We start from the raw sequence: 26,782 nt of genomic DNA on the forward strand, positions 1-26,782 counted from the left end.
CAACACTAGACTTGGACGAGAGAGCCGAAGTTTTTTCGACTATTTCCACGTTAAAATGTGTTCAGAAAACCTTCCTTGTCCAAGCTGACGGTCGGTTCTTTTAGATTTTAATATTTTTCTTCGCAATATGCAAACTTTGAAAGAGGTCAGCATGATTTCCAATCTGTAGATCGCAAGATGTCAGAAGCTGAAGTTGGCAGCCAAGAGGGAGGAGGAGCCCCACTTCCTCCTAAACGACCAACCATCATCAGACCAACACAAGGTGACTAATTGAACTGATTTGAAAGCACTATCGAATCAGTGCAGCTATGTGTCATGATACTCCCTCTTATTTATCTTCATTTCTTTACATTGCTAAGTTTTTCTTCTCACGTTGATTTATGTATACATTGTTTACATACATGTATAAATAAAAGTGTACATGTCTGGAAGTGTAAAGTTAACTTTACTGAATCTCTCTCTCTCTCTCTCTCTCTCTCTCTCTCTCTCTCTCTCTCTCTCTCTCTCTCTCTCTCTCTCTCTCTCTCTCTCTCTCTCTCTCTCTCTCTCTCTGTCTGTGTGAATTAAATTCTGAACTGGACACTATACAAGTTCCACTAGCTTTCATTTCCAAAACGAAGGGGCTGGTTTATGCAAGGCTCGAAAACTGGCTCTTGCTCTCGCTTTGGTCTGTGACTGCATGATAAATCTAAATCAGTAAATGTATTCCTTTTCATGAAGTACACGTACAGGTCTTTCAAAGTCTGAAATGGATGGCTGTATAAACTCATTTTATACGTACCAGAAGAATTAAAGTTAAAACCTGTAATCTAATGAGACCAACTATAGGGCATTGTTTCTAGTCCCTCCTTGTCCTTTGCCATATTATATACCCTTTCCCCTTTTCCCAGTGCATGCCTCCCCTTCCTCTGCACAGGGGGAGATTTGTCCTCCTGATATGAAATGTTTTTTTGTATCACTATCACAGTATCAGTGTAATTTTAACCATTCCTCCAGTTTGATACACATATTTCCTCCGAAAGCGGCGTATGGCCGCCTAAATGGCGGGGTAAAAAACGGTCATACACGTAAAATTCCACTCATGCAAAAACACGAGTGTACGTGGGACTGTTTCAGCCCACGAACGCAGAAGAAGAAGAAGAAGAAGATACACATATGATGTCTCTTTTTTCCTCCAATTTCTTTGTTGGGGTGGGAGGGGGGGGGGGGGGGGGGGGGGGGGGGGGGGGGGGGGGGGTGGGGGGGGGGGGGGTGGGGGGGGGGGGGGTGGGGGGGGGGGGGGGGGGGTTCTGGTATGTTCTACACAATTGTGTTTTTTGTTTGTTTGGTTGAATAGTTACATCAAATGGATTAATCAAAGGATGCAGTATACAAACCAGTCTATAATTACTACTGTACAGTATTACAGTATTAGAAATTCAACTTTGTTAGCTTTTGACCTTCCTGCTTATACGTTTATTTATTTTTAAACAAGTAAGAAAGTTATGACATACACTTTTACTCAATCTAAGCATCTGGTAAACACAATCAAATCAACCAATTATTTATTGTAATCCTCTGCCTTGTGTGTCAAATTTTGTTTTGTTTTCGTAAAGAACAAACAAACAAACAACCAAACATAGCAATTCTATTTCTATTTCTAAAGTTTAGATAAGCCCTGGAACAGAAATCTACACTTAGAACTACATAGTTCATGTTTCATGATTGTGTAAGTGTAGCAATACTGTAGTAGTAACATTCCTTACGTTGGGGTTCTTCTTCTTCTTCTTCTGCGTTCGTGGGCTGAAACTCCCACGTACACTCGTGTTTTTGCACGAGAGGAAATTTACGTGTATGACCGTTTTTACGCCGCCATTTAGGCAGCCATACGCAACTTTCGGAGGAAGCATGCTGGGTATTTTCGTGTTTCTATAACCCACCGAACTCTGACATGGATTACAGGATCTTTTCCGTGCGCACTTGGTCTTGTGCTTGCGTGTACACACGAAGGGGGATAAGCCACCAGCAGGTATGCACATAAGTTGACCTGGGAGATCGGAAAAATCTCCACACATAACAGTATTCTGATAGACAAATGGGGGGGTTGTGATTGGATAGTCTCTTGGCTGTTCAAACTGGTGGCACATTTGGGATCTCTGTCATGGTATGTTTTCAGATGGAAGCAGGCCAGTCCCCACTCGCCCTGCCCCGGTCAGACCTGCTCCTGCTGCCCCTGGGGGGAGACCCCCACCTGCTGTTCCCCGGCCCCCTGCTGCTGCTTCAGGTATGGTTTGGCAGACCCTGTTCATTCATTTAAAGTGTTATTTGGCATTCATTTGTCATGCTCTTGACAGTGGTGTGTAGTTCTGTCTAATCCGTCTGTCTGTCAGTCTGTCAATGTGTGTGTGTGTTTTAAGGCATCATAGTTTAATGTGTGTGCATGTATCTGTCTGTGTCCGTGTCTGTGTCTGTGTGTCTGTATACTTTGTAGTTGAATAATGTGTGTGTGTTGTTTCATTCCTTGTTTTTATTGACACAGGGGCACCATCACCTGTTCTGTCCAAAGGTCTGTCAGGCTCGGCCCCTTCACCTGCCCCCACCAGAAAACCTGACCCCCCAGCCAAAGATAATGGGAAACCAAAGTCTCGGGGCTCAGTTCGAAAGTAAGTGCTTTTTGAACTGTTGTTGTTTTTCTTTATCTTTGCGTGTGTGTGTTTAAAGGCTAACATCTGCTGGTATGCTGGCTGGATAGATTTTTAGCTGTTGTGTCTGCACCATATCCGCCACTGATGTTGCTCAGTGTAACTCCTTGGGCTTTGAGTTTCACTGTTAAAAGCACTGGTGCCCAGGACACCAAATCTGCGACTATAAAGGCTGTTTCCAGTTACCTGTGTAGATTTTTGTTCTGTCCCTCTTTTCCTTTAGTTGCAGAAGAGAGGAAGAAGAGGTAAACAGGGACAGCTGACTTTGCCAGACAGGGAGAATTTGGTACAAGATAAGCTTAACAACATGATCTCAGAATCTTTAAAGTCTGTTGTTTATTTGACTCTTTTGAGATGCCTGTATCTGTTATTTATTCCAGACGGCCAGAAATCACTATTGTGGAGGCTCGCCCCATGAACCAAGCAGGATTCAGGGATATGACAGCTTTGGATAATACAGCAGTTCCTAAGCCTGTTCACAAGACTTCTGCCGTTACTGATACTTCATCTAAACCAAGCAGTAATGGGAGTGTGCCAGGTAAAAAAGAAAAAAAGACACATTTAAATACATGTACTTAGAAGAAAAAATCAACCTGTGACTGTGAATCTTGGTGATGAAATTTGTCACACTAAAAAGAGAGAAAAAAATTAGAAATAGTAAAGAAAAAGGTAAAAGGCTCAGATGGAGGACAAAAAATGGGGAAAAACACATAGTACCAGTGATTCAGTTATTTTTATCATTTTGTAAATAACTTGCCCAGCGAAACAAGAACATGACCACTGAGCCTAATCAAACAGTTTCTTAAGGGTGCAGTTTGTCATTTATGTTAAACTAGATCAGCAATTAAATTAGCTGATCAAAGACATTGAGTACTTTTAGTACATAACTACAAAGACGCTTTTCTCTCAGATATACCAAATCGACCTCCACCAGCGTCAACATCGGCACCATCACAACCTAGGCCACCTGCACCCCCATCCAGACCCGGGGCCCCCCATCATGCTCCCCCTCCAGTCCCAGGAAAATCTGCTTTGCCTGATAAACCTGATGCAAACCATTCAGACGCTCCACCCAAACCTTCCAGACCTACCATTCTGCGACCTGGTAGGCCGAAATCTGCCGTCTCCACAGGCGAGACGGCTCCTGTGCAGAATCAGACATCTCCCCCACCCCCATTGCCAAAGCGTTCACCTTTGATGACAGAAACGGCCGTAGTAGGTGATCTGATGGGCTTCGACGCCCCACCCAAGCCAGAAAGATCGCCTCGCTTGAACAATGATTCGCAAGGTGATGAGAAGATTGGTGCGGAGGATGTAGAAAACGGTGAAGGTCATGTAGTTCCGAAAAAGCCGACCAGAGTGTCCATCATTCGACCTCCTTCACGTCCCAAGCCTGTGGCAGAGGATGGGCAGAGAACTGCAGAGAGAACTGGTGAGTATAACTAACCATGCAGCGCCTACCTTTTCTTCTGTGGCAGTCAAACAAAATGTACAAAGCGTACAAAATGCACACACATGATGTCTGTAAAGTTTGTTGAGATGAACCTTTTTCCTTTAAACATTTACTTGGTAGAAACATATGGTGTGCAGCAGCAAAGTTGTGATGGTTCCATTTTCTTTTGTTTCCCTTCATTCAAAGCTGAAACAGACTCAGATATTATTTTCACTCAGGCATCCCATTAAATTACATATTCCTACTCCGAATCACATGTAGCAGTTGACTCAGTCTAAAGTGCTAGGTCTGAAAAGGCTACCCGTCTAAGGGGAGCAACCCCAACTAAAAAAGTGTAAACGTAGCTATGGTAATGACGACGCACCCAGGGAGTTACCTCCCCTCCTGCGTACTACGTCACTACTGCTACTGACCACGTGACCCCTATCATTCGACACTTCAGCTTTCTAGGGAGCAGGTCGTGAATTTTTTGGCTCTAGTGGAAGTTCGCTGTTTGGTGTTTGCTTAGACACCCACCGGCACCCACACCCGTCTCTTCACCCGCTGCACTGGTAGTTGGTGAGCTCGTTCCTTTACTTGTATCGAACGTAATTTTTCAGTTGCTACTTGAAATTTTCGGCCACGTGTTGGTCACGTATTTTGTGGTAGCCATTTTGGAATTTTGTGTCTCCATTTTGTTGTCAGCATGTCTGACGGAGACAAAAAGCGCGAGCGCGGCAAGGCTGATGCGAAGGGGAAAATTAAACCCAAGTCTTCCACTTCTGTCCCTAAGCCTATTTTGGTTGTTGTTTCTGACGCGGCTAACAATGCTGTTATGACGGTCCCTATTTCTGCCCCAAATGACCAGCCGGTTGGGGGGCAGTCTAATCAACCTACGCGTACCGTTGTTTCTCGCTCGTCTTCTCTGCCTCTTGCAGATTCGACGTCGCTGGTTTCATCGTTGCTTTCTTCGCTGGTTCCCGAGCTTCGCACGTTGGTGAGAGAGGAGATGGTGCGTTCTCAGCCTTCGACTTCCGTTGTTCCGTCGATGGCTTCCTTTCCGCTTCCGGCTGTGACGCTGTCCTTGACCGAGGCGGTTGCTTCTGTGCCTTCTACCGCTGTGGTTGGCGACACAAGTAAGTTGGGCTTGTCCGTAGGTCCTCGTGAGGCCGCTGGACGCTCCCTGCTGGGAAGCAGCCCTTTTCTGCGGGTTCACGACCCGCAAACCCCTGTTCGTTCTCACTTTGGCTTCACGGAAGACCATCGTGTCGATGAGCAATGGCGGCATTTGGTTCAGGCTTCGACGCTTCCGGCACTCGCCGGAAGTGTAGGTCCTCCGACGTACGCACCCGCTGGGGTCGTTTCCGGAGTCGACCAGCCGGTTCCGTCTGCTGCGCTTCCGGCACTCGCCGGAAGCATAGGTCCCCCGATGTACGCACCCGCTGGGGTCGTTTCCGGGGTTGACCGGACGTGGCCCTCTGGGCAATCGGCCTTCCGGCCGCCGTCCACAGTGTCTGCGCTTCCGCCTTTCGCGGTCGCGTCTGATACTTTTCCGGCTCAGACCGGATCTGCTGCTTCTTCCGCTTCCGCTTCCTCTCGGGTGGCGGTCGCGGGGGGGCATCACCAGCCCTTTGGGCAGGTGTCTCAGCCCTGGCCGGGGCAGTCAGCGCTTCCGTCTTCGGTTGTTGCTTCGACTGCGGTTCCGGTTCCGGCGGCTGTGGGCATGCCGTCCTCGTACTCTTTCCCTATTCAGGGCATGAGTTCGGATGGCATTGGAGTGGACGGGTTTCCGGTTTCCGGTTACGGTGTTCACCGCCCTTCTACCAGCAACGTGGACTTCGGTCCTTCGCCGGATGTTTCGGATATTCAGTCCGTCGCCAGCGAGGCTGCACGTGTTGGTTATCCGGAGAGACTCAAAGTGGCTCTTGAGGCCGCTGCTGAGGTCACTTCGAGATATTTCGCGGAAGGGGCTTCGGTCTCTTCGGCTGCCGCTTCGACGGCACCGTCCGCGATGGCTGATTTTCGCTCTGGGAAGGAGGATGACTCATACTTCCGGTTTTTGGAGTCTCCATCCATAGCCTTTCAGCTTTCTCAAGTTTTGGCCAAGCCATCTCCTTCCGGAAGCGGAATTCCTTCACTTCCGGTTCCGCTGCTTGTGCCTCACGGCTCAGTTCCGGAGCTGGCTCAGCAGTGGATGGCTTCGCCTTCTCAGGCTTCTGCATTCGCTCTGTCGTCTCACAAGCGGCTGGTTTTGCAGAAGTCTCCTAGGAACTTGTTGGATGCTTTCGCTCTCCCGCGTTCATCTTTGACAGTTCCTCCGGAGATGCTGGCCTTGTTGGCCAAGCCTATCAAGAAGGATGACGGCGTGCTCTTTTCTGAGAACACGCTGATTGCTTCTGAAGAGGCAGGGCGTCAGCAGCTGGAGCTTGCCTCCATTGCTGAGACTCTCATTCGGGCCCTCTCTCGTGCCCTCACTGATTCGCTGAATCCGTTCTCTCTCAGCGAGGATCAGGATGCGGATGACGTCTCCACTTTGTTGGCCGCTCTTGCGAGGGTCAATGAAGAACAGATGAGACTTTCTGCTGTGCACTATGCGCACTCTGTTATGTGTCGTCGGGATCTCTTCCTGTCACACTCTCAGTTTTCGGATCAGGCGACCAAGGACACTTTGCGTGCCTCACCGGTCTTGGAGGGTTCCCTCTTTGGGCATCTCGTTTTTGATGCCCGAAGACAGGAAATTCAGGCTAACAGGGACCAGCAGTTCTCTGACTTTTCCCTGCACAGCCTTAAGCAGTCCAAGCAGTCTCAGCCTTCTCAGCCGAAGCAGGCTAAGGTTGCTGGCCCTCCCAAACCGGCAGACAAGGGTCGGGGACGTTCCTCTTCTCGGGGCTCGAGAAGACGACCGTCTTCCGGCAGGGGGAGAGGCGGCTCTGGAAGCAAGCCTCACCCCCAATGAAGTGCTCCCGATCTCCCCCCCACCCCGCCCTCCACTCTGGTGATGGCGGGGGGCCCTTCCCGGGCACTTTCCCACTGGCTCGTGTCTGTACAGAGTCAATGGATCGTGGGGGTCGTGAGGTCGGGCTTCCGTCTTCTCTGGAAAGATGGCAAGGCACCTCTGGTCAGGCGTCCGCCGGCGTTCAGGCCTCCCTCCTCGCAGGAAGCCATTTCCGTCCTTCGGTCGGAAATAGACTCCCTGGTGCAGAAGGGCGCAGTGGAGAAAGTCCTCGACCACAGTTCCCCTGGGTTTTACGGACGGCTTTTCGCCGTCCCCAAAGCCTCAGGGGCATGGCGTCCTGTCTTGGACCTGTCGTTCCTCAATACCTTTTTGAGGGAGATAAGGTTCAAGATGGAGACGCCAGCGTCGGTCAGGGACTCTCTCCGCCCGGGAGATTGGGCGACTTCCATCGACCTGACGGATGCATACTTCCATATTCTTATGCATCCAGCCGACCGGAAATGGCTTCGTTTCCGGTGGGCAAGTCAGGTTTACCAGTTTCGCGCCCTTCCTTTTGGCCTGTCTCTCGCCCCTTGGGTCTTCACCATGGTCGTGAGACAGGTCTGCGCGCTGGTGAGGTCGCGGGGTGTCCGGCTACGTGCCTACCTGGACGATTGGCTCATCCTGAGTCAGAGTCAGGCGGGGTGCGAGCAGGATACCCAATCGGTTCTTCGGGAGGCCAACTTGTTTGGCTTCTCGATCAACCGATCAAAGTCGGAGCTGACACCGTGTCAGACGTTCACCTACTTGGGGATGTCTTTCGACACGGTGGCTTGGACTGTTCAGCCCTCTCAGAAGAGGGTGGACAAGCTCCAGGCGTGCATACGCTCCACTTTGCCTCTCCCGAGGGCCTCCCTGCGGACTTTGGCCTCCATCTTAGGGCAGATGGAGTCCATGGCTCTCCTGGTCCCCTTGGGGAGGGTCCACAAACGTCCCTTTCAGCTGGCGCTGAAGCCGTTCGTGGACTCTCCCACGGTGGATTGGAATGCCCTCATCCCTCTCCAGGGATGGTTCCAATCCGCTACCCTTCCGTGGCTGGACACGGAGTGGGTGTGCAGGGGCGTGCCGATAGCCCTTCCTGCCCCAGATTTGGACCTGTTCACGGACGCGTCCTTGATGGGGTGGGGGGCTCACACAGACCAGCTGACTGCGTCAGGTCTGTGGTCGGCAGATCAGAGGATGCAGCACATCAACTTGCTGGAGCTAGAAGCCGTGGCTCTAGCTCTGGACAAGTTCCGGCCCTCCCTTCAGGCCAAGCATGTTCGTCTGTTTACAGACAACACGACAGTGGCAGCTTACATCAACAAGCAGGGAGGGTCGCGGTCTCCGTCGCTTTCGGTCAGGGCCTGCGAGATCCTGATTTGGTGTTCAGAGCATCAAATCAGGCTTTCGGCCAGGTACCTGCCCGGAAGCTTGAACACTCTGGCGGACGCGCTCAGCCGCTCCGACAGAGCGCTTCAAACAGAGTGGACCATCACTCACGGAGCGCTGGATCGTCTCTGGTCTCTTGTGCAGAAACCTCAGGTGGACCTTTTTGCCACCAGGTTCTCGAAGAGACTACCAGTGTTCGTCTCACCATTCCCGGATCCCGAGGCGTGGGAGACGAACGCGATGGACATTTCCTGGTCAGGCCTGGAGGCTTACGCGTTCCCGCCATTCCAGTTACTCACACGAGTTCTCAGGAAGGCGGAGCAGGAGGGCCCGTCCCTCCTGCTGATCGCTCCTCTTTGGCCGTCTCAGCCGTGGTTCCCGGACCTGCTGAGACTCGCCCAGGGCCCTCCCATTCCTCTCGCTCTCACGCGAGGAGAACTGGTACAGCCTCACACCGGCAGCCTCCACGCAGAGCCTCAGATGCTGAATCTTCACGCGTGGAGGTTGTGCGGTCTTCTCTGAGGCGCAAAGGGGCATCAGATCTGACCATGGACCTGGTAGGACGCTCGCACAGAGCATCTACCTCGTCCGTTTATGAGTCACATTGGAGGGCCTGGGTTACCTGGTGTCACGAGCATCGGCTGGATGCTACGGCGCCCCGCACGATGCATGTGGCGAACCATCTTGCTTTCATGTCCTCTCAGGGAGCTTCTGCTGCCTCGTTGAAAGTAAGAAGATCGGCCATCTCGGCGACCCTACGCCAGATAGGTCGCTCTATAGATGTTAGTGGCGTGATCGCTGGAGTCATCAAGGGCGCTTCCCTTGCTGACGTCAAGTCTCGTACGCCCGTTCCTAAGTGGGATCTCTTATTGGTCATGGAGTTTCTGCGTTCAGCGGATTTTGAACCTCTCAGAGATGCCAGTTTTGCGAATCTTACACGCAAGTCCCTTTTCCTTTTGCTGCTAGCATCGGCACGTAGGGGCAGTGAGATCCACGCTCTTTCCGGTAATTCGGACGACATTTCCTTTGAATCAGATGGGTCCGTTACTTTGCGGTTTCGACCTGAGTTTCTTGCGAAAAACCAGGCTCCCGAGCGAGCTTCTCCTTTGGTTCATGTCAGGCCTTTGTCCACTATTCTGGCTCCGAATGATCCAGACTTAGTAAATTGCCCTGTTAGAGCCCTTCGCATCTACCTTGCCCGTGCTCAGTCTCTTAGATCCGCAGCTCAAAAGCTTTTGTTTATTTCTCTCAATACGGAGAGACATAAGGATATTACTAAGACGACTCTGGCCCGGTGGGTGTCGGCGCTCATTAAGCATGCTTACGAGTGGAGCCGCCGCAATGAAGGGGGGACACAGCCTGTCCTTCCTCTGGAATCAGCTCGGGCTCACGAGACGCGAGCTTGGGCCTCCTCCTTGGCCGTGTTACGATCAAGAAGACTGGAGGAGGTGCTCCACACCGCATACTGGCGTTCCGAGGATGTCTTCATGAATTTTTACCTGCGTGACATCTCGGCTCTTCGCCAGGATGGATCTAGAGCTTTGCCTGCCATGGTGGCAGGAGGTCAGCTCTTGACAAGGATTTGAGAGTGAGTTTGAATTTTTTCTTTCCCACCGCCTTGTTGTTTCAATCTGCTACATGTGATTCGGAGTAGGAATATGTAATTTAATCGAAAATTTTATTGTAAATTTTCATTTAATAAATATACCTACCCGAATCACATATCGTAGTCCCTCCCACCTACCCCGCTTATGATTGGGAGATTTTATTCTTCGAGTCGAATGATAGGGGTCACGTGGTCAGTAGCAGTAGTGACGTAGTACGCAGGAGGGGAGGTAACTCCCTGGGTGCGTCGTCATTACCATAGCTACGTTTACACTTTTTTAGTTGGGGTTGCTCCCCTTAGACGGGTAGCCTTTTCAGACCTAGCACTTTAGACTGAGTCAACTGCTACATGTGATTCGGGTAGGTATATTTATTAAATGAAAATTTACAATAAAATTTTCGATTTGCTTGCTAGAGAGGAGTTAAAACTTGTTTAGGGATGCATAAAAAGAAACAATTTGAAATAATTATATTAAACACCATTTTTAAGTCAAAGGTGTTGCTTTTCAGATGAAGCTGAGGAGGCATCTAGTCAACACCCGTCTCGCCCCAAGCCTCCTGTCCCCCCTTCCAGACCTGTGGCTGTTGTAGCTGCCAATCCACGAGACTCCTCCCCCACAGACTCTCCACGGTCAGATGATAGTGGACATGCTGCCACCACACCCCTTCCTGTGCCTTCCGCCAGACCCAAAACCAGCCCCAGGGATCACGGACCGATTGACAGAAAAGCCTCAGAAGCTGAAAAGCCTGTGGGCGTTCCGGAGAGACCCAGACCCCCTGTGCCTGTCTCCAGACCTCACGTGTCCCCGCCAGGTGGTAGTCCTAGGCTGCCTGATCATCCCGTGCCATCTAAACCGCCTCCACCTTCCTCCGCCGCCCCCCCTGTGCCTGTCTCACGTCCCCCCGGGTCATCATCAGGGGTTCTTCCCCCACCCTTGGTTCCGTCTAAACCCCCTCCTCTTGCTGATCATAATGCTGAGGGTTCTCTGTACGCTGTGTCCGAACCGCTAGAAGACACGCTAGACAAGCACATAGAAATCCAGTCTTCTCTGGAGGCCCAGCCATCACGCCCCCCTCCCCCTGTGCCTAAGACAAGGCCGCAGCCGGCACATCCCCCCTCCCCTATGTTGGGACGTCCCCTTCCCTCAGTGCCTTCACCATCCTCTGTAGGCAGCCTGTCTCCGGAGCAAGGACATGTGTATGAAGATGTGGAGTCGGTCAAGACTAAGAGGCAGACTTTGGTGAAAATGGGCCATGTTGACTCTGGTCAGTCAGACAAACCTGACTTGTCTCCGAGAGAGAAGTGTCAAGCTGGAGAACCTTTTGTGGTGGATGACATTGATGCAATGTATGCCAAAGTGAACAAACCCAGTAAACAGAACAGAGCACAGAATTCCGTGGAAGATGCCAGCCCGATTGAAAGTGCAGCGCCAAACCCCTTTGGTGTAAAATTAAAGCGTGTCGCTCCTGAGAAATCACCAGATTCTGAAACACTGCCTAATCAACGAAGCACAGACAGTGATAACACAGATGTGAAAAAGCCCCCTGTTCTGGCTCCTAAACCCAAGCCTGGAGTGCAACCCAAACCACAACCTGCAGCCAAACCCAAATCTCCAAGAAATGAAGCAACAGCAGAAACTCCACTGCATCCCCCTGATGTAGCTGCAAAACCTGAGCTTCCCGCAAAGATTGAGTCCTCAGAGGGGAGCAAACCTGCACTGGCTGCCAAACGCCCAACCATCATCCGCCCTACCAGGTCTGCTGCTGAATCAGCAGAGGCAGATCATGCAGCAGCTGACGACAGTGAGGATGTTCAGATGCGAAGCAAAGGAAAAGCTTCTCAGTCAAGACCTCAGTCCGAGCTTCCACTGAACGAAGATGCCAAGAAGCCTGTTGCAGAACTTCCGGTGCCCTCTAAACGCCCTGTGACCATCATAGGATTCCCTCACCACAAGCAGAAATCTAGAGACACTGAAGAGGCGGAGAAGCTGGAACACACTCCCCCTCCTGTTCCCAGGCATCGACCTGCTCCAACACAAGCTTCTCCCAAAGATGAGGCAAAGAGAACTCACGAATTTGTGCACAAGGAAGACCATACAGCTCAGGAGAAAGTAGCGTCTAGACCTCCACCCCCACGTCCAGGGGGTCCGCCTTCAAAACATCACCAAGGTCAACCAAGCCCGCTTTCTCCAGACTCTGAATCGGCTCCTCAAAGACCTGCATCTCCTGCTCCAGCTAGACCTGCACACAAGCCAGCACCTCCCAGGGAGATGACATGTTCTGGTGGTGGTGCAGAGCCAGGCGGCGCAGCTGCTAGGTCCATCCCTAGGATCACGCCGCCTATCAAGAGCAAGGATTCTGCTGAAGAAAGAGAAGGTAAGTGTCGATGTGAAATTTCATTATTGTCTTATCAAGTGGTCTCAATGGGACTGTCAATAAGCTTGTTATCTTAACAGATCCTGAGTTTGCTGCAGTTTTCTAAATGGAATTTGTTGAATCTCCAAAGATCTGAGAAAATCAGGTCTTAAACTTTAAAGGGGAGGGCATCTTAACTCTTTTCTGACAGGCTACGACTATAGTCGTAACAGCTAAACAGTCTCTACTGCCGAGCTACGAATATAAACGTAACAGCAAAACTCCGTACAAATCCACATCTCAGTCCATGTTTTCAGTGCATAAAAGTGTTTCAGTGGTTACTTCCCTTGACCACTTCCTGTGTTTTCCCGATCACGTTTAATTTGGAGCATTATCTGCCGAAAATGAATCGAAATCGAAGATTTTCTTTACAAGAGGTTGTGAGAGAGCTCCAACTTGACTCTGATAGTGACATTGAAGACGACGATGATATTGAAGAAGCAGAAATAGACGATTCGGAGGAATTAGTGCACGGTGTTAGAGTTACGATGGACGACTCGAATGAACCACAGCCCAGCACAAGTGATGAACGGTTAGTTATTTGCTTTTATTTGAAGTTATCCATTTTTTGGCTGTTTCTAAAAGGCAGTCTCAGGCAGGCATGATTGCTAGATAAAGGCTGTGTCAGTCAGAAAAGGGTTAAAATGGTGGTAAATTTACAAATGTTATGAACAGAATTTCAAACAAAAATCAAGGTCTTAGAAAGGGGAAAGTCTTGAATTGGGGGGTGGGAGTGTCTTAAAAGTCAGGTTCCACTGTACTTTTGTAAAACTAATCATGACAGTAACAATATTTGTACATAACAGAGGAGGTGGACAGACGGCCAGCCAGACCAAGCGGACCACCAGGAAGACCCATGTCAATGCCTCCGATCAAAGCACCCCTGTCTGCTGTTGCTAAACAACCTTCTGCTGCCAATAATGTCAAAAGGTTAGAAGTTTGAAGAACTGCATAGTTTGGTGAAAATAATGATACAGCTTAATATTTCGCTTGTGATTTGAACATATGATTGAATACCTAAAATGGTGTGTGTGTGTGTGTGTGTGTGTGTGTGTGTGTGTCTTTGTCTGTGTCTTTGTCTTTGCCTGTGGTAAATGTCCTTGTTGTTTTACATTAACTTATCTAGGTGTTTTAATGCCATACATTGTATTTGTTTCTTAATAGGTAACACTAACACGCTCGGGTATTTGATAGAATTCAAGACATTTGGAGCAGGGTCTTTATTTATTTGTTCTCTTCTTGCAGTGAAAAGCCAGGAAGACCACAACCCATGCGACCGGCTGCACCAAAGGACGCTAAACCTGCATGTAAGCCAGTTTCTTTCTATGTGTATATATCTGCATGTCAACATGTGTTACTTGTGTTCACGTATGTATGTATCTATACTCTTGCAAGAATGCTCATGTGTGTGTGTATTTGCTTGTTTGTCTATCTGTTAAACCGTCCTGTAAGCCAATTTATTTTTTATGTGATATTTTGTGTGGTTTTTTGTAGCACTCCCAGCACTGCCGAAACGCCCAGGACTGGCTCACCCTCTGTATGGCTACATGGCCAGTCAACCACACGCTATTGCCGTACATGACTACGTCGCCAATCACCATGACGAAATGTCATTTCAGGTTTGAGGCCTTCATTGGCAGTGTTGTTGCTATTGAGCTATGTGACTGACACTTTCTTAGTGCATGTTTTAGTTTGCTGTGACTGCAGGCTGAACAGTGGAAAGAATAGGTTGTGGTGTCAGTGCTTATTCCATTTCTGTCTGTAGTTTGTTGTTATGGAGAGTCGATATGTAGATTTTTCATTTAAAATATGTGTGGAATATGGAATATTTAAAAAAAACATTTTTTTTTTATTCTGACATGTGTGCGCATACTTTGCTGCTATATTTGTTGTTGTAGCTAATCAATTGCTGCAGGTGTTTACCATTTAATGTCATTGTCTCTGCTACGTAGTTTGACCAAGTTCATGAGTAATTTATGCGTAAATTGTCATCAGTTTCCTTTCTTTGAATCGAGTTTATTTGTGAATACATTAGAACCCCCCTTTTAAGACCACCCAAAATCACCGGCACGGTTGGCCTAGTGGTAAGGCGTCCGCCCCGTGATCGGGAGGTCGTGGGTTCGAACCCCGGCCGGGTCATACCTAAGACTATAAAATTGGCAATCTAGTGGCTGCTCCGCCTGGCGTCTGGCATTATGGGGTTAGTGCTAGGACTGGTTGGTCCGGTGTCAGAATAATGTGACTGGGTGAGACATGAAGCCTGTGCTGCGACTTCTGTCTTGTGTGTGGTGCACGTTATATGTCAAAGCAGCACCGCCCTGATATGGCCCTTCGTGGTCGGCTGGGCGTTAAGCAAACAAACAAACAAACAAACAAACCTCCCAAAATCTGACAAAAATAAGGTCTTAAAAAAAGCAGGCAGTCTTAAAATGGAGGTAAATTTACAAATGCCATGAAGGATAAATCTTACAAATCACGGTCTTATAATGGAGAGGGGGTGATAGGGTCTTGAAAGGGGGGTTCCACTGTATATCTGTTTGCATACTGATTTGCATATTGAGCATTGTGTTGGCAGGAGGGAGACACAGTGGTGCTGCTGAAGCGTGTGGACGAGGAGTGGCTGATGGGGAAGGTGGGCGACAAGGAAGGAATGTTTCCGCAGAACTTTGTCACCATCATCCACCCCCTGCATGATGAGGTAACTTGAATAAAACGATGACAGCTTGAGTGCATGTGGCAATGCTGGAAGCTGAAATTCTGATGTTTTGATAGGTTTTTTAGCACACATCCCGAAAGCGGCGTATGGCTGCCTAAATGGCGGGGTAAAAGCAGCCATACACGTAAAATCCCACTAGTGCCAAAAACACGTACGTGGGAGCCTCAGCCCATTAACACAGAAGAAGAAGAAGTTGTAGCACACAGTGTGCCGGAAGAAAGTGCAGGTCTGGAGCAAGAGTCCAGGAAAAGTTCAGGCAAAGCTTTTATTCTGTACATGCACTCATGTGACTGGGAAAAAAAGGGAAGGAAATGGGGGACCTGAGAAAAGAAAAGTTGAGATGTGGCATGCAGGGGATGATTGGAGGAAATGTAGGAGTTTTGGTAGGACTTGAGGCTTTCTCAAATAGATAGGTATGTATCTGTTTGTGTGAGTGTATGGATCACAACAGTGTTGGACTTTTTGCATCCATCATGTCTTAGCGTATTCTTTGTCTGCCTTTGCAGTACACTTCCTTGAAAATAATGACCAAGTCTGCAGTGTTTTTTACATTTAGTCAAGTTTTTTTGTTCTTAAGATTTAATTAACACTACAATTTCTCTCACAGCTTCCAGCATCAGCGATTGATGACATCATTGATGAAGTGTTTGATAGTGCTTTGGAAGAGAAACCAGATCTACTTCGAGGACCTCGTTGCCGAGCGCGCTTCGACTTTGATGGTGAAGGTCACGGAGATCTGGCGTTTGAAGATGGTGATGTCATCCAACTGCTGGCCCACTGCGGAGGTGACTGGCTGAAGGGAGAATTGAACGGAAAGCAGGGAATTTTCCCAGCATCCTTTGTGGAAATCATTGAGGATTTGCCAGAAGGGAAGGGAAATGTAGCAAAGCCGGTGGAGGAAGGAAGCGAGGTGACAGCCCTCTTTGACTTCAGTGGGGAACATGGAGAATTGTCTTTTCAGGTAAATACAGTTGTATCATTTTCTGCGAAAGGGTGAATGTTACACAAAGAGTAATTAAGTGCTGAGATGCAAGTAAAATGTGATGATACGCTCCTTTAGTTATAGTCATCATATTGCCACCTAAGATTGGATGGCAACAGATATCAGTATCTCTCTGGTGTTAATGCTGTGGTTTTTTTTTGTTGGTTTTGTTTACTGGCTGGCAATTTTTTGGAGAATAAAAGGAAGGGAAGTAAGTAGAAATTACTTAATATGTGACCCTCCACCACGAAATGAGTCGCATGTCACCTCACGCGGTTCTGTGCTAGGCATAATATAAGTCCGGGGGGTGTCTAGTAACAGTGTGAGGGTCACCATAGTCACAGACTTATAACTCGAAAAGTGTTCACTCTTTTCTAAAACGGGTTTCTCCACTGGATAGAGAATAAAAAAAAACTTCAAGAAAATGTAAAAATATGAAAATCATGAAAAGGTGACATGCGACTCATGCCGTGGTGGAGGGTCACATATGTGATCAAAAGTAATAATAAAGTGGGATTCGTCTATAAGACGTTGTAAGACCGATGCTCCAATGCAGTGGGTGTTGTTTTTGTTTCATTCCTTCATGAAATAAAATAAACATTCTTTCCAAAATGTATGTAAATACGCAATCTTCTTTACACTCTGTTTCTCTTTTCACAGGCTGGGGACAAAATCTGTGTCCAGAGCAAGGTGAATGATCAGTGGTTGTTTGGACGTTGTGGGAACAGCGAGGGGAGTTTCCCTGCATCTTTTGTGGATGCCGTTAACCTCCATCTTCCATTACGTAAATCCAGCACATCCAGTCAAACCTCAGTTCATTCATCACAGCAGAGAGAGAATTCTGACAGGAACAAACATGGCAAGGTTTGTGTGTGTAATTAATAGAACTTTTTTTCTCAGAACAGACTATCTTCTTCTTCTTCTTGGCGTTCGCAGAGGTTACACAATCAGTCCAGCACTGGTGATAAATGTTGTCGTTTTCTCCAACTCCTGTCGACTGCCATATAGTTTGGTCTGCAAGGGAGTTGGTGACGGCCTAACTTCTTTTCGTTCCTCGTCTAGTAAGGGACATCGCTGTAAGATGTGTTCCGCTGTTTGGTCCTCTTGACCGCAGGCACAGGTTGGAGATGGCGCCAGCTTGAACTTTTGGTTCATGTGAACATGGAGCCTGTTGTGGCCAGTACGCAGCCTGATGAGGTTGAAGAACAGACTATCATCCCTGCTGAAGTTTTTTTTTGTTGCTCAGATAAAATGTTGTCTTCATGTTAATTGCAGAAACATAAACATGATTTAAAATGTGAAACTTCATGAGGACAACATTTTACATTTTAAATCATGTTTATGTTTCTGCAATTAACAGGGCTCTGGAATTGCTGAAAGTGCAGTAGAATAAAACATTCATTCTTTGTTTTCCATAATAGGAGGCAGAGTTATTTCAATGTGAAAATGCTGAATCAGGTTATGAAAAGAAGAAGATTGTCCGACACTAGTATCATATTCTGTTTATTCACACTCTGTTGTGCAGGGGAACCCCCCTTTTAAGATCCCCACGCTAAGACTTCTCTGTTTTGTTCATAAGATTTTCTAGTTTCCTCTATTTTAGATTTGCTTGCTTTACAGCCTGTTAGATCTTAAAAGAGGGTTTCACTGTTATGGCAACACACAACACTTTTCATATCTCAGCAAGCATACCTTGAAAACTCCTTAGTTTTGAGATGATTTATTTTGAATTGTGTGTTCTGTGTTTGACAGCCTAAGCGTTACTGCACTGCACTGTACAGCTTTGAGCAGACGCAGGAGGGTGATCTTGACTTCCATGAAGGTGACCTCATTGAGGTCCTGGAAGAAGTGAGCAATGATTGGTTGAAAGGGAGACTGGCAGGCAAAGAGGGCGTGTTTCCAGCAACTTTTGTCCATCTAGAAGCTGGTGAGTTTTCAAGTTTTTGTGAAACAACATAGTACGATCATGCGGAATGTTGTCCCAGTGGAACTTAAAATTATGAATCCCAGGCATACTGCATGAAAAGCTTTCACTTGACAAAATAACTGAAGGTCAGCTCCGATCAAGCATATGATTTATATATTCATCATTTATATCAGAGGGTAGCCTAAAGGACTGAAGTCAAAGGGTTTATTTTAGTGTAAACCATATTAATTTATATATTGCTAGCTGTTTTTTGATTCTTCATCTTTAGTTTTCATATATAATAATACTGTGTTGTTTGTTTTAGCAGGAGCAAGTGCATCCCCCTTAACAGGGTTTGATGACACAGATTGCCACACTGGCCTGGAAATGCACTCTGGGCTGGTAGCTGGGAGGGCTTTGTTCGACTTTGATGGCCAAGCTGATAATGAACTCTCATTTAAGGTGTATATATTGTTTTGTCTGTTCAGATGCCTCCTTCTGTGTGTGTGTGTTTGTGTGTGCGCGAGTCTGTGTGTGTGGTGGTGTGTGCATCACTGTATGTGTTCTGATTTATTTCATTTCATTTCTTCATGAGTGTTCATAAGAGAGAAAAGACTGATTGAGACAGGCATTGGCGGATTGAAAACAAGCCTTAACGTGTGTTACATGCATGCTGGCGTATGAACAAGTGTCTGGAAATCTTTCTCTCTATTTGCACATGTGTATGTTTTGCTTCGTGTTGTGAATGACATTCTTTCTGCTCTGGATAATGATGACCTATCAGTTCTGCTTCTCTTGGATAACTCAGCTGCGTTCGATACGATCGATCACTCTGTTCTGCTCTCTCGTCTCGAATCTGTTTTTGGCATTCACTCTACCGCTCTTCACTGGTTTAGTTCATATCTACAGGGCCGTAGTCAGTATGTGTCTGTCAATAATCTCTCATCTCCTCCATCTCCTCTCTGTTTCGGCGTTCCCCAGGGATCAGTTCTAGGCCCAGTTTTATTTGTACTATACACCACTCCTCTCTCTGCTGTCATCAAGCAACACGCAGTCAATCACTACCTCTTTGCAGACGACACACAACTCCAACAAGCATGCAAGCCTACAGAAATCCAAGCGGTGACGCACACTCTCCAAAACTGCACTTCAGATATTAAATCATGGATGACAAACAATATGCTCAAGTTAAATGATGACAAGACTGAATTTCTTCTTTTCTCAGGAGCTTCCTCTTCGACCACTTCCCTTCCAGCCTCCATCACAGTAGGTTCTAGTGACATTTCTCTCTCTGATAGTGCTAGGAATCTTGGGTTCATCATGGACTCCCACCTCTCAATGAAACAACACATAAAAAAAAGTCTGTCAGACATGTTACTTTGAGATCAGAAGAATAGGTTCCATAAGAAAATTTCTCACTGTTGATGCCACTAAAACTCTCGTTACATCCTGCATTCTGTCCAGATTAGATTACTGCAACTCCCTTCTCATAGGCTGCCCTGACTCCACTCTCCAACCCTTGCAAAAAGTACAACACTCTGCTGCACGTCTCATTTTCAGAGCACAGCATCGACAACCCTGCACTCCTCTCATGAAAGAACTTCACTGGCTTCCTGTATCTGAACGTATTAGGTATAAAGCTGCCTGCTTCTGCTACAACATCATCTCTGAATCGGCACCTGCCTATCTTTCTGAACTGGTCTCTCTCTACACTCCCTCTCGCACCCTTCGTTCTTCTGATGATGCTCGACTTCTCCGTCAAGGTCGCTTTAAACGCAAGGCTCATGGCTTCCGCACGTTTTCGTATTATGGACCTCAGTTATGGAATTCACTCCCCTTTCAATTACGTCACTCTCCATCCATTTCATCTTTTAAGTCCAATTTGAAAACTCACTTGTTCCAACAACACTACGGATAGTTCCTTAGTATAGAGTCTGGGGATGTGAGATGTGCATGATGTGTTGTTTGAATTTGACAGTGATTGTATGATTTTTGTATACATGTATTGTCACGCGCTTTGAACTTCTGATAAAGGCGCTTTATAAATGCCCGTTATTATTATTATTATTATTATTATGTGTGTGTGTGTGTGTGTATGTGTGTGTATGTGTGTATGTGTGTGTGTGTGTGTACGTGTGTCTGTGTGAGCATGAGTATTTACATACGTTCTTGCATTTGCTTTCCAACAACCTTACTTCTTCTTCTTTTTCAGGCTGGGGATGAAATAATCCTTGGTGCTATGGTGTCCGAGGAATCCGAGTGGCAGTGGGGGGAACTATATGGCAAGAAAGGAATGTTCCCTGCAGACTTTGTGGAAATGATTTGAACACTGTGTGCACCTCAGTCCTCGAGAGTTGTGCTCCATGTGCGCAGACAGTGGGCATGTCTATCAAGTAATTGAAGAAAATAAAGAAGTGTATGTTCCTTGCTGGGTTGCTGGAACACCTCCTCGTCAATCTGGTCAGTCAACATAGGACGGCTTCACTTGTGCAGGCAACAGTTATGTCTGTCTGCAGTTGATGGGAGAACGGTTTGATTTGAACTGAATAGAATAGGACTGAACTACAGTGTCTTTTAAATGAAGGAGTGAACAAGGTTTCTTTTGTAAAGCATGTAGAAAAAATGAAAGAAGCCATATAGCGAATGAAGAGTGGAAGGAGTTAACTTATCGCAATGTTGGTGCCTTAATGATACGAATGTGGAAAACTCACCAGTTAAAAATGTGGGTATTTACAGAGTATATACATATGCAAGAACTTGGAAATGAACAAGTTCTGGTTTGAAAAATGCAAAGGCTGAGTGAATGTGGATACCGAGAACAATTAAGGTCACAGGTTTGGGGTTTATTTATATTTTTTATTTTTTATTTTAATGTATTCTACAGAAGGGTATATGAACTGAAGAACATGAAAATAAGCAACATGACAGTTGATTGCATTGATGTTTACACTCTCTATCCCTCAAAAGGAGACTTCAGATAAGGGGTGGCGGTATCAACGCTGATATTTGGTTTAAGCGTGTTTTTATTAATTTTTCCTGTATACACGTTTTAAACAGTAACAACATTAAGAACGTTAACAAGCAGACTGCTTATGGACAATGCTGATATTTAAGAGTGTTCTTGTGCAGTCTCTGCAGTTTGTATGCATCTTTTTTTGCTTTCAGTAGTTTTATTAAAAAGCCACTGGTGGCTTTTACAAAATTAATTTATATCAAAACAAATCCAACTGTGCACAGGAACAACCTGGGCTGTTGAATTGTGGCATGTGAGCAAGTGGAGGGATGGTCTTATCCCATGTAAAAGACTGGCCAGATCGGAGATGGTGAGTCCAACTGTTTACACGAGGAGTGTGCCTTTAACTACCCCCCCGCGGGTTAGGGGGAAGAATTTATCCGATGCTCCCCAGCATGTCGTAAGAGGCGACTAACGGATTCTGTTTCTCTTTTTACCCTTGTTAAGTGTTTCTTGTATAGAATATAGTCAATGTTTGTAAAGATTTTAGTCAAGCAGTATGTAAGAAATGTTAAGTCCTTTGTACTGGAAACTTGCATTCTCCCAGTAAGGTCATATATTGTACTATGTTGCAAGCCCCTGGAGCAAATTTTTGATTAGTGCTTTTGTGAACAAGAAACAATTAACAAGTGGCTCTATCCCATCTCCCCCCCCTTTCCCCGTCGCGATATAACCTTCGTGGTTGAAAACGACGTTAAACACCAAATAAAGAAAGAAAAGAAAGTGCCTTTAACTCTCCCTGGCTGTGCTCTGACATGTGCCGTTGCCTTCACCGCTCTAGTCAAATGAAGAACTAAGTACATGTATCCTGATGGCCAGGGGGGCCCGTTAGCTCAGTTGGTAGAGCACTGGACTTGTGATCGGAAGGTCGCAGGTTCGAATTCGGGCCGGGACGGACACGGGTCAACTTTATGTGCAGACCCAGAGACGGAAGCCATGTCCCACCCCCGTGTCATCACGTACAATGGCATGTAAAAGACCTCGGTCATTCTGCCATAAGTGTAGATGGCTGATACCACCTAAACACGCATACACTTGTGTATCTCGTCAAAAGCCATGAGGGCGTAAAACTCGAATCATATAACCTATATCTTGTCCTTAAGAGGCGAAGTATTTAGCCTGTAGGACATAAAGCATTCTCTCTTTCCTTTTTCTTGATGGCCAGGTGCGGAAGAAAGGGTTAGTTGCTAAAACCAGACCATTTACACTGTGTGAACCATTTTGGTTTTTGACACTGCTGAGGTTCTTGAGTTTGGAAAGTGTTGCTTAGCAGAGGTTGTTTTTGTTCTCAAAAGATTGCATACAGGCATAGATAATAATGTACAGGGTGACCCCCAAAAAAGAGTACCCAAACAAAATTGAATAACTTTGTCAATTTTAACTTTTTTTTCTTTCTTTTTGAGGTGAGTCAAGCTAATCCACTGCATGGTTGGATGAAATAAAAGCTGTTCTCACAATGAACTATACTAATGATCAACGGACGTTTTGCATAGAGACCTATTTTCGCACAAAATCATACAGAGATGTGCAAGTACAGTTCCAGAGACACTTCGGTCAGCGCGATTTCTATCTTTGGGGGTTCCTGAAAGACAACATCTACAGGAACAACCCACAGACAATCACAGAACTCAAGAGAGCCATCACAACAACCATTCGCGGAATCTCGCAACAGGAGTGTGTGCGGGTGATTGATAACTTCGCGGCGTGTTCAAGTTTGCCTGCAGCGGCGTTTGGAGCATGTTCTGTAGAATGAGCATAACTTTCCTGAAAGACAAGCTAGAACGCTAAAATTTTCTGTGCAAATCATGCAGAGGCTACTTGTGTGTGTAAATAAATTTTATGAAGATTGCTTTATTTTTGTTCAATTTATGACGTTTTGTTTGGGTACTCTTTTTTTTGGGTCACCCTGTATGATATTTGTTCAGATAGATTGGGCTTTCCTTGTTGATATGCCAAGAGGAAATTGAATCGTGAATCGTGTGTTCTTAAGTTAAATGAAGCGTTTTTGTTGAAAGGTAGATACTGTAGTGGTAAAGAGGTAACTAAAATGTAATGTCCCTCTGAAGATGGGTTGTCTCCCAATAAAAGACACTTATGTAATCTGTTGCTTGTCATAATTATGGTCAGCTGGACTATACTTCCACTATATCCACTCTTGCTACATTGCTATGGAAAGCCATGCTGGTCTTGTCTAAAACAAACACCACATACACACGCACGCAAGGTATATTATTCATTGAATGAATTATTTCATGCCATTTTTCCTGCTTTTCTTTTGTGTATGTGTCTCAAACATAGCTAGCGTATGAAGTAAAATGTTTATGAAATGAAGTATGTGTATCATATGTTGATTGGCAATTTTTGTGCATTTTTATATGTGAAAAAAAACCACAAGATACTTCAACGTACTGTCACTACTTATACTTAATTAATCCTACCAGTATTGCATTATTTATTGACAGTGTGATTTATACCAAATGTACAAGAAATGCTTGTTTATTTACTTTTGTCATAAGGTTTGATTCCTTTGCAAATACTGAAAGACAGCATAACCAATGTGCATGAAATTGATATTTTTGGAATTGATTTTTATATTGTTTTTTGTTGATTGTGTAAAAATAATTCTTCATTTGCTATGTTTTCTTCTGGAATGTGGTGGGATACACAAGTGCAGATGCATTTTATAACTAAGCTTTTGATGTGGGTTTGCATGTGTTTGCTTTTAGAAGAGATATGCCATTTATTTACACAGTTTGATAAAAATTGACTTTTACAATGCTCTGTGATTCCCTAGTTGTCTCTTTTGACTGAATATCTACCACCTTTTAACGCCACCCTCCCCACCTCCACTTGTTCCCCTTTCCTTTATCTATTAGTCATGAATAATTCCTTGCATTTCATGTTAATGTTAAAGTGAGCATTAGGAGGTTTGATCTGCTGCATGTGTACATGACCGGTTATTATCCCCCCCCCCCCCCCCCCCCAATTGTTTAATGATGAAAGATCATGTGTTGATCAAGGTATTACTTAGTGACTCACTTACAATATACATGTATATTAGAGATCTTTTTTGGGTTGCAAATTGAAAAAAAGAAAGAAAACAAGTTGCGTGAAGCGAAATTTTTAGTCAATCTGTCAAATTACAGAATGATACTGAACGCACTCCATTTCACACACAAAAATCCGAGACCAAAAGCGCAGACATTCACATGCAAAACATAGCGGCCCGCATTCACTTGAAGTGACAAGCCAGTATAGTGCAGTAGCGTACAGCGCTTAATAAGAAAGCGCGCTCTTTTGTATTCTTTTTAACTTTCTGAGCACGCCACCACCCTCATCTTGATTCCCAGTCTATGTTAAAAACATTTAGTCAAAACGAGATTTTTCAGGGGATCTAATTCTAAGACAAGTTAGTCTCACAAAATTAGCACTATTGCTAGCAGGGCCACTTGCTACAGAGTCACTTCGAACTGTCATCCAAATATTATTCTGTTTTCAATCACCTGCCATTCAGGCATCCGTTCTCCATCTCCAGAGGAAGAGACATAGATAATATGACATAGTTTCACCCCCCGCGGGTTAGGGGGAGTCCCATATTGGTTGGGACGAGGGCGAGGATGTAGCTCAGTCGGTAGCGCGCTGGATTTGTATCCAGTTGGCCGCTGTCAGCGTTCGTCCCCACGTTCGGCGAGAGATTTCTTTCTCAGAGTCAACTTTGTGTGCAGACTCTCCTCGGTGTCCGAACACCCCCGTGTGTACACGCAAGCACAAGACCAAGTGCGCACGAAAAAATCCTGTAATCCATGTCAGAGTTCGGTGGGTTATATAGAAACACGAAAATACCCAGCATGCTTCCTCGGAAAACGGCGTATGGCTGCCTAAATGGCGAGGTAAAAAACGGTCATACACGTAAAATTCCACTCGTGCAAAAAACACGAGTGTACGTGGGAGTTTCAGCCCACGAACGCAGAAGAAGAAGAAGAAGAAGGTTGGGACGAGAAAGAATTTACCCGATGCTCCCCAGCATGTCGTAAGAGGCGACTAACGGATTCTGTTTCTCCTTTTACTCTTGTTAAGTGTTTCTTGTATAGAATATAGTCAATTTTTGTAAAGATTTTAGTCAAGCAGTATGTAAGAAATGTTAAGTCCTTTGTACTGGAAACTTGCATTTTCCCAGTAAGGTAATACATTGTACTACGTTGCAAGCCCCTGGAGAAAATGTTTGATTAGTGCTTTTGTGAACAAGAAACAATTGACAAGTGGCTCTATCCCATCTCCCCCCTTCGCGATATAACCTTCGTGGTTGAAAACGACGTAAAACACCAAATAAAGAAAGAAAAGAAAAATGACATAGTTTAGGCGTTTCAGAACAACTTAAAATCTTCCCCATGCAGGTATAAGGGTATAGTATATGTTGCAATGAATACATCACTGGTATTCTAAAGTACTATGCATGATGCATTTAAAACAAATCTAAAGTTACAAGTATTATGACAGGCTCAGAATTTGTTGCACTTTTTATTTTTTTTATTTAACAAAATATTGCAGAATCGTCAATAGAGCAGTTAAGATCAAAACCATTTATCGCTGTCCGACAGACAATGCATACATATGCAATTCAATTGTTATCATTGCATGTACACATATTTACCCTTCCACTGTGCAATACTGCCCTCCTCTGACAAAACACAGTAAGTCCAAAAATCACGTTTAGAGAAAAACGCGGTTTTCTGTTCTTCGCTTTATATTTAAAACAAAAGCATTTTTGCTGGAAATGTTACTAGAATAAAGCGTCTGGATGAATTCTGAATTTCTAGCTTTAGTCCATTTAAAAAATAGTGGTAAGAAAATAGTGGATGTTTTCTTTGAACTCGGGTTTGTTAAAAACAACGGCAGAACACAGTAAGGGAAGTTGCTGTGTTCTGCAGTTGTTTTTTGAGAACTTAAATCGTTTTAAATGGACTTACTTTATGATATCTCAGGAACTAAACGTAGTTGAGACTTGATATTTACTGATAAAATGCGCGCTGATGTGCTCATAATGATGACATAAAAATCTAAGTTTTGACAAAAATGGACTTACGGTGTTTTGTCAGAGGTGGGCAGAATACTCATCGATGTGCATATTGAAACATATGTATTGTTACATGTGTCACATTGTTCATAATACAACACTGCATTAAAAAGACACATCTTGGAAGTTCGGATGACTGTTTTTTAGAGAAAATATTCATTTTAGATGTATAAACACAAATTAATGCCTGAAGATTAGCCTGCTTTTGAGCTGTTTTAATCTTGTGTTGATTTTTTGTTCTATTTTTATTTTGTGTTCATATTCCGCTTTGATTTTGTTTGTTGAGTTTAAAGATGAGATATTTTCTCAGACAAGTAAGACTTTAATATTTCATTTCCAGCATTTTAAGCTTTTTGTTCAATTGTGCTTGTTTGTATATACATGCTGCGATGCATTTGGTTTTTTTTACTCTTGTTCAGTAAACCTAAGACAAGTATGTGAACAAACAAGATACATGAAAAAAGTAACTAAGAAAAAATTTTAATAACAATTGTTTTACATGAACATTTGAAGGAAATTGAGAAATGTTTTGTGACTGAAAAGCGATTCCTCTTCCTAAAGAGAGTGGTTGAGCCAAACATTGCTATAATAA

At 45.4% G+C, this 26,782-nt stretch overlaps 1 protein-coding gene across 2 annotated transcripts; it reads left to right on the forward strand.

Moving 5' to 3' along the window:
- On the forward strand, positions 1–26,387 carry LOC138969304 (SH3 domain-containing protein 19-like). Of its 2 annotated transcripts, XR_011456419.1 has the most exons (16): positions 1–262; positions 2,156–2,263; positions 2,519–2,642; positions 3,062–3,219; positions 3,592–4,113; positions 10,595–12,460; positions 13,306–13,429; positions 13,745–13,806; positions 13,994–14,118; positions 15,075–15,197; positions 15,823–16,176; positions 16,858–17,061; positions 17,950–18,124; positions 18,429–18,565; positions 20,316–24,715; positions 25,105–26,387. XR_011456419.1 is itself a non-coding variant. In XM_070342062.1 (15 exons), exons 1-15 carry the CDS (start codon positions 178–180, stop codon positions 20,427–20,429), a joined length of 4,281 nt encoding a protein of 1,426 aa, XP_070198163.1. In that variant the 5' UTR covers positions 1–177; the 3' UTR covers positions 20,430–26,387. The 2 variants fall into 2 exon arrangements, 1 of the variants encoding a protein (XP_070198163.1); XM_070342062.1 differs by having other exon boundaries at positions 20,316–26,387.
- The last annotated feature ends 395 nt before the right edge of the window (positions 26,388–26,782 follow it).

The sequence above is a fragment of the Littorina saxatilis genome, linkage group LG6 (genome assembly GCF_037325665.1).
Source record: "Littorina saxatilis isolate snail1 linkage group LG6, US_GU_Lsax_2.0, whole genome shotgun sequence".
Classification (NCBI taxonomy): Eukaryota; Metazoa; Mollusca; class Gastropoda; order Littorinimorpha; family Littorinidae; genus Littorina; species Littorina saxatilis.